This window comes from Camelina sativa, chromosome 11 (genome assembly GCF_030686135.1).
Source record: "Camelina sativa cultivar CO46 ecotype springtype chromosome 11, ASM3068613v1".
In the NCBI taxonomy this organism is placed as follows: domain Eukaryota; kingdom Viridiplantae; phylum Streptophyta; class Magnoliopsida; order Brassicales; family Brassicaceae; genus Camelina; species Camelina sativa.
In genome coordinates this window covers 3,759,848-3,769,883 of record NC_141890.1, presented here as the reverse complement: position 1 = coordinate 3,769,883, position 10,036 = coordinate 3,759,848, and the positions used below count along the sequence as shown (strand labels likewise).

Sequence of the window (10,036 nt, the reverse complement as noted above, 5' to 3'; positions counted from 1 at the left end):
ACCAAACCAATAAAAGAGAGAATCTTTGTAGTGAAGACATTTATCATTTAAAATCACAAAACAACATCCCAGTCAGGATCATCCGAGAGATCCATCAATGTTACCAAAAAGAACACAAGATGGATCTTGGCGTGGGAACAAAATAAAAGCATGTTTTCAGGATTATTCTTTTCTTTTCCTACTTTTCTAAGAGTTAGCTATATTCACCTGAAAAATCTTTGAATCAGCTTGTGCACAAACCAGAAGACGCCTTTTAAAAAAACGAGCTCCCTCCACCTTGTTTTGTAAAAATTATGGTTTGGATTGTGTCTCACGACTGCCAGAACAGCTCGGAATCATCACTATACAAGGAGTAATCTTGTATCTCGAGGTTTGCAACGTGCCAGTTTACAAGTTGGGATTGCAAGAATTTGCACAGAAACAAAGCGACTGGGAATATCCACCATTCGTTCTCATCCCTGCAAAAGAAATAGAAATTAGTTGCTGATGCAAGAAGGAATGTGTTATTTGGTTTGAACTTAAAGTGAAGTTTGTTTTCTTCTCTCACACGCTAATGTTCCATGGCTGGAGATACGGGATTTTTTTCCCAGAGGATGAGCCATGATAGTGAACATATCCACAGACAAACGCAACAACCTGCAAAACCCCACCAGGCCCAAAAGGATTTGTACTCATGTAAGAGGAAGTTGCAAAAACTAGACAAGGCGACTTTTAAGATGTAGCATTTGCATATCAAGATAAATACTTACGACGTTGACCAAGGATGTGACGTTCCACAATGCATAAACGCGTGTGCGACCAGCAGAGCGCCTTGGTCCGTGGCTAAACAAAGCGCTGACCCCGGCAGGGAATGTGAAAATGATGCTGAGAGGTAAAATAAACATAGCGAGAAAAACATCCAGCAAAGATATCGAGTAGAGTTGGAGCAGCGTGAGTAACATTAGAGTTAGATCTCCTAGGAGTAGAACCGAGATAACCAGACCAACCAGATCCTATGAACACCACGGAAAATTACAGATTTCAAAATACTCACAAGTTAAGAGGGATAAAAAAGGCAAACAAGCTTGAAGTAAAGACGAAGTCGTAGGGGAGGCTTTACCTGATGGCCAACAGGTTTTGTGTTATGAATCAAGAAGGAGATGAGGGAAAGGACATCTTTTTCTTCTTTGAGAAATTGTAAGCTTCCAATGTCTATGATTTCTCCACACTCTCGATGCCTCACGTGGTTGATTGCGCTTCTTAGGGGTTGAATACTATGCAAATTCCCCCTAAAATCATCAGAGGAGTTCTCAATTTGTGTCCCCCTGCATATTCAAAAATTAAAGAACGTCTGGATCTTTCGCAGTGCTTGGCAAATAAACAGCAGAGAGAATCAAAGTGAAATTTCTTACCATGGATGCTGCTGTTCTGTTTCATCAAGACTGTTTCTTGGTGATGCGACGTCATCTACAATGGTGTGAACAAGGATTCCATACTGGCAAGACGACGAAGACAATGCCTGAAACCTAGCTAGGTCGACACGTACACCATGTCTTTTCAAAGCAGGGTTTCCATGAGTTTCAATCCATCTCAGAACAGAGCGAAACGTGGACCTCAATTTCCCTTGCTGAACTAGACGCAGCTGAGCGTTCAGACCAGCAACAAAGCGGTACCAAGTGGTTGGTGGAACCAACTATAAAAAGGGGATAAATTCATTACGATATTGCAATCAATGACAGTAATCCATATAGGTGAAGCAAGTAAAAGACCAGGCCACATAGATCAGTCTATATGAAACAAAAAAAAAAACGGACCTGGCTCAGAAGACTGGTCAGAATATCGTCACTTTGGAGTGAGTAATAGGCCATGTAACTTCCGTCTCCTCCAAATATTAAAGGCATTGGAAGTCTTCGATGAACTGGAGGAGGAAGGTCGCTTCTCTTTTCATCACCACCAAGGAAGAAATCTAGATGACCTAACATCAAATCAGGAGTAGCAGCTACCTGCACACCACAAATTTTCATGAATCGCCATCCTTTGTTTTGCCATCTTTTAACAATGAAAAGGAACCTTTTTTGAAAAAACATATAAGCTCCAACCTCTTGACTAAGACCCTATTAAAACTATAAAACTATGCTCACCAATTTCAGAAACTATGATTGGCCTTTTCTCTCTTGCTAATATATACAATGTTCTAGAGGTAGTCAGTAGACTGCATTGCTCAATAGATGAATATGTACCTTTAGCCCTTCATATAATGCTCTAGAACGACAAGAGCGTAGACAAGAATGGTCATATTCTGATCGAACGAAGTCACGGAGTTTCTGAAATTTCAGCCTTCGGCGTGATTGCTGCCATGACCATGCAAGAGGATAGACAAGAACTGAAAGCATAATGTAAATCGCACCCTCCCACCACTGGTATGCAGCTATAGCATTGACCTCATCAACAAACCCATTAAATGCAGCCTCGTACCTAAAGAAAATTCAAATTAGGAGAGGCTAAAACAAAGTATTTCAAAAACTACGTTCAAGCATAAACATATTATCACCAAAAGGTAAAAATTAACAACTAATAACTAACTTACACAATCTCTTTTATTTCCTCTGGGGGTGTATGAGAAAGATGCCAAGGTTCACTGAAAGTATTAGGACCTAAGAAATAGATCCTATGCATGTGACCCTGTGATTCCTCCACCCTGCTCGTCTCCATCACCTGATAAAATTAAACACAATATTCATACATTAACTATGAAAGGAGCACTTTAACAGTTGTATATAATCTACTCAATTAAGATAGCAGACGCAGGTTTATAATCATGTTTTCGCATCCTATCACAAAATTTATCGTTATGTTCCATTCACATGATTATCTTACTTCAAAAAATTTCATCCAGACTCAGATAAAAGATAAAGATTAAGCAAACCTCGTTCAAGGACTCGAGGAATGGAAATGAGTGATCAATCTGAGAGCCATGATGGGTCGGGGCAGACCCATGTAAATCGTCACCACTAACAAATTTCATCCGGGCGACACTGAAAACAAGTGCTAGTAGGAGGAGCATAACTACTAATAGAACACCAAACAACCAGGGTCCACCAAATGTGTATATTAACTCTTCAAGCGTAGTATAACAGTGTGGCATGTGGTATCTATCCGAAATGCATTTATATGGACAAGGAGTTTCTGCAACACCGCCTGTTAAGAAACAAGTAAACACAACAATTTTTATGTATCAGATACATTAAGGATAATATAAATAAAGACAGGGAAACACATTGCAGCGAAAATCATTATTTCCCAATAAACTGATCAATTTTCCAATTATAAAAAGTACCTCGAACAGTGACATATGCAGCACGATGGGGTAGCTCATTAGCCGGACAAAGATGACAAAGAGCTTTATCAGATCCAGTAACATTCTTATAAGTGCCAGATGGACATTCCTGTAGAATATTAGATAGTTGAAGTATGCTTTTTAATTTTGGTCGAAAGTTGAAGCTGTGTTAAACTAGAACTCTAATCCATCCAAACATGTTTCGATGCAGAAAAACAATAACATAGATAGAAGTTCAACACTACCTCGCAAAATAAACCATAGAGACCTTCTGGACAAGCTTTGCCAGTCAAAGTTCCATTCCCTCCAACGTTATCTTCAATGATACCCATCCCTCCGCTGTAAACCATTATTGGAATCACATGTTAAGTTCTAGAGGCACATTACGAAGAGAAACTAGAGTGCTTACATAAACTAAAGAAGAATGAATTGTTTCTCCAGAATGGAAATCGCAAATACGCTATCATAATATCTTATTAAAGGTCGTTGCGTAGGGACTTCTTATAACAAACCTTACATAAACTCTTCCCTTTACTATGGCAACGGGATGATAGACATCACCAGTGGGAATGTCTGACCAGTGAAAATGAATCCTTCCACCACTTCCCCCACCACCTCCCTTTAGGCTTCCATTTCCTCCAATACTAGAGAGAATCGCAGACCTCCCTATCTCAAGTGTGCGCAAGAATAAAAGTACGGTTCCACCTGAACCACCACCAGGTCCTAGACTTGAATTACTTAGGCCTTTCAGCGTCTTCCTGGGACTTTCACCATCAGTTGTTATCGAGCCTTCCAGTGACAAGCTTGAAAGTGGGTGCTCAAGTGAACCAATCACTTCACAAATTGGTATAAAACAAATTATTAGAAAGAGTTATTTATTAGAGACAGTTGATATATTGCAGGAAACAGGTCGAAGTGAACTAAATACTACACAAATTTGTAGAAAAAGAATATTGGGAAGTGATGAATTTCAGAAACAGTTAGTATATTGATAGGAAACAGGTCGAAGTGAACCAGTCACTTCTCAATAGAGAGAGTGAGTAGGTGGTAAAACCAGATGAGATATAGTAAGCTTTACATTAGGTCAATGAATTAATCATGTAAGAACGAGAAATAAGTTGATACTATTTGAAAGTTGAAAATATCAAATACCAAATGATCAACATGTCTTACCAATGATTCCTCCACCAGCAACTGAATCTGTTGACTCTTCATTTCCACTTCCACTGCCAAGTTCACATGGTAGGTCTGCATTTCCATAAGAATCTCCACCCTCGATGCAAGTATGATTGTAACACCCGTTTCCGCCTTTACCACCATGTCCACCACCACTCCCAATACCGCTTCTCAGAAACCTACCTGCCCCAACTCCACCTTTGCAGCCTGTGTGCATAATCAAATCACTTAAAAGCTGGTTCACAATATAAATATATAAAAGACAGAAAGTAAACACTAATCAGGAGAATCATCTTAAATGAGTATGTGGCTTACCCATCCCTTCTGCGGATATTGTTCCAGAAGAGCGGACAATTACCGTTCTAGCCAGATGGAATTGGATTACAGATCCTTTGATGAGACCTTCAACAGTAATATCCTCAACTCGGCAGATCTGCAACAGAGACCAGTTAGAACAGGCAAACACCTTCTTTTGTAATATCTTATTTCCGTAAACAAGCACCTGAAGAGTGAATGGAAGGGATGAATTGACATTGCAATCCTCCGGCGGGTGGAGTAGTTCAACAGGGCAATCTTGGCGTTGACAGTAAAGCTTTGGGGTACTTTGAATAAACCAACCATAAAATTTTAGAGGATTTATTCAAAGAAAACAAAATAAATAAAAAAGGATAAATTCTTTTGTGGAAGGATCGCTCGAACCTTCAGAACTTACAGGCCACCAGTTGATGCATTCTGCAAAGGACCACGCAAAACCGCTCCGGCTCCAACCTTCACGAATTAAAGAGTAACTGTTAGCCAGGAATAGCTTTTGTCTTCGTCTTCCTACTGGTTCTCACTTAAGTCTGAACTCAAATGTCCTGAATATAGCAAAGGGATCTATTTTCCCCTCTTAGAGATAGTGGGGAAATCAAAAGACTTAATCCGACATAAATGAAAGTTTTATCCATGTGCCAAGTCATACCAAGACACAACTTTCTGAACCCACATCTAACAGCATGATGTAGTTTAATTTTCTTACCTGGATGCTATAAAACAGAGACAAAATCAGACGCTGTGCTTCAATTGTATCCCCTGTGCCTGTTAGATTCAACAGACCCTGCCCATGTACTCCGAGATTTCCATTGGATTGGATCACAGAGGACTCCTAGATAAAGAAACGAGCATAGAATAAGACATCAAATTTGTCTATAATTCAGCAGCACGACAAAGAAATCAATAATAAAATATTTGATTAGAATACCTTAAGCACCAACAGATTACTAATTTCGAGCATTGAAGTTCCCAATATTGTCACACCACCGCCATCTATAAACATTCTCGACTTCAACATCAAAAACACCTTTACTGTCATCCGTAAAGCTCCGTAAACCTGATACATATCATAGAGGTTAACATAGTATGTAGAAGGAAGAAAAATATATCTTTCCGAAATTAATCGGATACCTTAATAGCAGAATTACTCATCAAGAGTTCTTCAGCAAGTAATTCAAATTCAGAAGAAGCATAACGTGCTAGACCAAAGTTCAACTCTCCACCATTTGACAAACTTATCAATCCTTGAACCTGTAAAACCGGGAACTTGTATAAACTTTCTCAGGACCTACAACAATATTCTTAAAGGTTTAAAAACAAATTTAGTTATAGAACTTCATCATTTCATATAATTCTGCCAGAGAAGAAAAAAATGTCAATTGATTAATATAGAAGAGAGACAAGACTCATTTAAACGAGAACACCACCACAAACATAACTTCCATATGAAAAACCAAAAAGCTTGTATCGCTGGATGAAATGAAACTTGTTCATAGGAATTATTACTTGGCTTTCAGTGACCAAAAGATGATGCTTACAGTATCAAGAACCCTATATCTACATTCACAAACCTGGACACGGCTCCAGCGCAAGGGAACAGCAACCTTTGCCATATTTCGGATATACAAATTGGTGAAAAGGCGATGGTTAGGGAACTCCAGGAGAAGAGTGTCTGTAGATGTTGTCTTATTGTGGTTATCGATAGTCAAGCTCTCCGAAATAAAATCATACAGAGTTCCAGCAGCTCCAGCATTTTCTGGACAACCGAAACTACTACCTCCTACAAAGAGTAAATTTTGAACTGGACTGTCACAATCACAAATAAAAAGAGGGGACCATCTTGTTGAAAGACCAAACTGAAGCTAACCATGAAAAAAGATTTTTGGGTCAGAATGGCGGCTGTATATATGAACGGATACCCGTCCACCACCTCCACCAGCATAACCATCACCTCCAGATGCACTTAAACGACCATTTCCTGCCCTGTAGCATGAACCAAAACAGTATTTTCAGAAACCAAGAGGAGCTATAAAAAAACTCTTCCAAAGTTCAATTTCCTTTTTTTTGTGATTTGGCAAAGCGAATTGTACACAGACGATGGCATCAAAAAGGTAGATGCCAAATGCAATAATTAAGCATTCATTCATGGGCCACACAATTCAACAGAGCTAAAAAGACTTTATTTCCTAAACATAAACAATCTAAGAACTTTGCATCAATTTACAACCAACCACCAAATGTGGAACCAAAAAGAGTCAAACTCTTATTTAATACTTTCTCTAAACTTCACGAAACCAATGCAGAGTCTTAAGATACCAAACCTCAGTCATATAAAAGAAAGAAACAATTAGATGATTAATTAAAAGAACAAAAGAAAGAGTGAAAAAGACAAAAAGAGAGAGAAAAAAAAATATTAATTACATTTTATGTGCCAAGACGAAGATACTGCCGCCGGACCCACCACCACCTTTAACACCACCACTGGCCCCATCAGCTAAAACGCTGCCGTTTAAACTAATATACCCTAAAATCTCAATCGCCACCGTTCCGCCGCCACCTCCACCGTAATCAACCTCATTACTCGTGGAGCCACCTCTGCTACCATAAATCTCCGGCTTCTCAAGTGACGCCCAACCGTAAACATCACCGCCAAACACATCTTCTGGAATCTCCGTAGTAGTATCCGACAAACAACACGCACCTCTCCCACCGTATCCACCACCGGCACCTTCAACCCCTTCCGGCGTACCGCTAGTCCCCGGCGGAGGTTCTCCAGCCAATCCAGTGGTATCCACTACCGAACCTTCCCCAAAATCAGCGTTATCCGCCGCGAGACGGAAAGTTCCGGCGATAACCGACGAATTCTCAGCCAGCGAGAAATTCCCAGAGATATTGATCGTAATCGAACATCCAGGAAACCGACAAACCAATCTAACGCCGGGCAAAACGTGGAGGTTACCTTTCCCGATGATGTTTAGGTCACGCGTGAGATTCAAATCAGCGACGAGCTTACACGTGGAATCTAAAGAGCCAACACCTCCTAGGTCATCCACACATGAAACCGTGGATACATCATCATCGTCATCTGGTGAAGGCGCCGGCGTTGGTGAAGACTCCGGGGAGGGAGAAGGTGTCGGCGGTTCGAATCTAATCGCGGCCTCGTCCCACGAAAAGACAAAGTTCTGATTTGAAGAAACGAGAATGAAGAAGGCGAAACAGAGAGAGAAGAATCTCAACATTGAAATCGAATTCGTAATCATCTTCTTCTAAAGATGAGAGAATCCATTGTTCCATAGAAAAAACAACGAAGACATTGGATTCGTATATAACCGTTACGTCTCTCTACGAAAAATTAGAAAGAAACATAACTTAGAACATGGTGTGGTGCTCTGTGTGTATTGTATAATACAGAGATGAAGAAGAGAGAGAGAGAAGATAGCGTTGGGGGTTTGTATAGAGAGAGAGAGAGAGAGCAAAGAAGAAGAAGAGGTTGAAGGAGGAAGCGAGAGGCGCGCTTTAGTTTGGTAAAAATGGTGGTGACATTTTTTTTATTTTTTTTTAGAAAGGCTTTCGCGTTACACGTGAGACTTTCTTTTTTTTGTTAGCGAATCAGTTTATTACACGTGCTGATCTAAAACCACCAAACTGAGTTATAATTAATTAGTCTTTTTTAGACTTTTAATTACTTTGGTTGTTAGTGTTAATTCAAGGGATCTGCTGCACTTAATTTTTGTTGAAAACTTCATTTGAACAACAACAACAAAAGGGGAAATGCTAATAAATATCTACGAATTATCTATTTTTCGCAAAATTAATCTATATTTCGTAAGACGACATCAAACGTTCACATTTTTGTATTGTGTGTCGTATAATAGAATTCGAGATAGCGTCATTTTGACAAATTAATTATTGATGAGACTATCAACAAATTCTGGATATGTGCATAAGGAGATTTTAGGGTTTTGAAACTAGAGAGAAGACCAGATTAAGATTTCGCCTTTTGAGTTCAATGTTGGTTCTTATTATGTTTCATTGTTTTGGTTCTAAAAAATTGGTTCTTGTTTTATAGTTACTACATATCGATTTGAAGCAGTGTATGTTATCATCTTCATTGTTTTGAAGCACGGATTTTTGTCTTCTTTCCTTTTCATTTTGTTTCCTTTAGGGTTCCTAATTAAGCTAGGTGGTCTCTTAGACAAGGATAGTTTGATCTTGATGTATCTTGCCATTTTCCTAAAATCCATAACATTTTAACAGTTTCAATTAATGTACTTTTTTAATATTAAAAAAATAGAGCATTTCCTCAACTTCATCATTCTGGTTAAGCTAATTTGAGATTAATGTCTATACTATATGGTCTTGAGATGCGATTTTATGCTTACATGACAGCATCTTTCCTAAACGTGAGAAAGATCGAACAAAATATGATAAAATATTTACACATATGGTTCATATCTACTACTACACTTATATAATCGCCAAGGAACTTTGAATAATTTGGTAAAAATCAGTTGTGTCCGCAGAAAAAACGTAAAGTTTATCGAAAATATTTACATATTGATCTTCACGTACATATTTATTTTGAAGATCCTAAACCCTTATCCGGATTCAAATTCCAATCCACACATCTCCCAAACGCAAACCTCACTGACTGATCAAGAGTTTCTCCAATCTTTCCAACGTTGTTTGAGCTCGTTTTCGTGTTGCCACATGTATGTCTTTTTATGATTGCAAAACGACATGCAACTTTCAATAATTTCGTTTTAAGTTAACCCAAATTCATGCAGATTTTAAGTTACATCACCACAGTAAACAATGTTAACGCTAAAATGAAATTGTAATATATTAATTAGATATATAGATGGTTTTATTTCATTGCGATTGTTTTGTAACTTTTAATATATCAAAATAAATCTTGCAAAATTTGGATAATCTGATATATATATATATATATATATATATATATAGAACTTTCACGAGACAAAGAAAATTCTTCACTTTAATTAATGTGTTAAACGAAAAACATATAAAGCATGAACTTGTTGTTTGTTGACCGTAGAAAATTATGGGCCAAAGTTTTACTAAACAATAATCCATATTCACAAGTCAAAGGTTCACCATTAATTTTCAAGGTAGCTTAGTTTATATTTCGAGTGGCTTCACGTATCATATATTTTTAATTATCTATCTTGCGTTACATGCAAACATAAGAAGAATAAGAAAATACTAGTT

The 10,036-nt window shown here is 38.3% G+C and overlaps 1 protein-coding gene across 2 annotated transcripts; it reads right to left on the bottom strand.

The window, feature by feature from the left end:
• Positions 1-24: 24 nt before the first annotated feature.
• Positions 25-8,485, bottom strand: LOC104721528 (uncharacterized). Of its 2 annotated transcripts, none has more exons than XM_010439530.3 (22): positions 7,226-8,485; positions 6,672-6,787; positions 6,376-6,584; positions 5,936-6,055; positions 5,733-5,861; positions 5,511-5,636; positions 5,205-5,260; positions 4,995-5,094; positions 4,808-4,925; positions 4,490-4,699; positions 3,829-4,150; positions 3,562-3,655; positions 3,317-3,425; positions 2,906-3,177; positions 2,567-2,694; positions 2,220-2,454; positions 1,794-1,982; positions 1,392-1,672; positions 1,100-1,304; positions 750-992; positions 548-636; positions 25-458 (listed from the first exon to the last, which is right to left on the bottom strand). In XM_010439530.3, exons 1-22 carry the CDS (start codon positions 8,062-8,064, stop codon positions 311-313), a joined length of 4,338 nt encoding a protein of 1,445 aa, XP_010437832.2. In that variant the 5' UTR covers positions 8,065-8,485; the 3' UTR covers positions 25-310. The 2 variants fall into 2 exon arrangements, with proteins under 2 accessions (XP_010437832.2, XP_087329917.1); XM_087473791.1 differs by having other exon boundaries at positions 5,192-5,260; positions 7,226-8,345.
• Positions 8,486-10,036: the final 1,551 nt, after the last annotated feature.

What these genes read in the sequence shown, in the direction of transcription:
- LOC104721528 (XM_010439530.3), bottom strand. Translation starts at nt 8,064, where the DNA reads ATGATTACGAATTCGATTTCAATGTTGAGATTCTTCTCTCTCTGTTTC. An exon ending in GTAATCTGTTGGTGCTTAAG is followed by an intron (nt 5,637 to 5,732) that starts GTATTCTAATCA and finishes TTCTTTATCTAG; the next exon opens with GAGTCCTCTGTGATCCAATC. An exon ending in ACAGAACAGCAGCATCCATG is followed by an intron (nt 1,305 to 1,391) that starts GTAAGAAATTTC and finishes TTGAATATGCAG; the next exon opens with GGGGACACAAATTGAGAACT.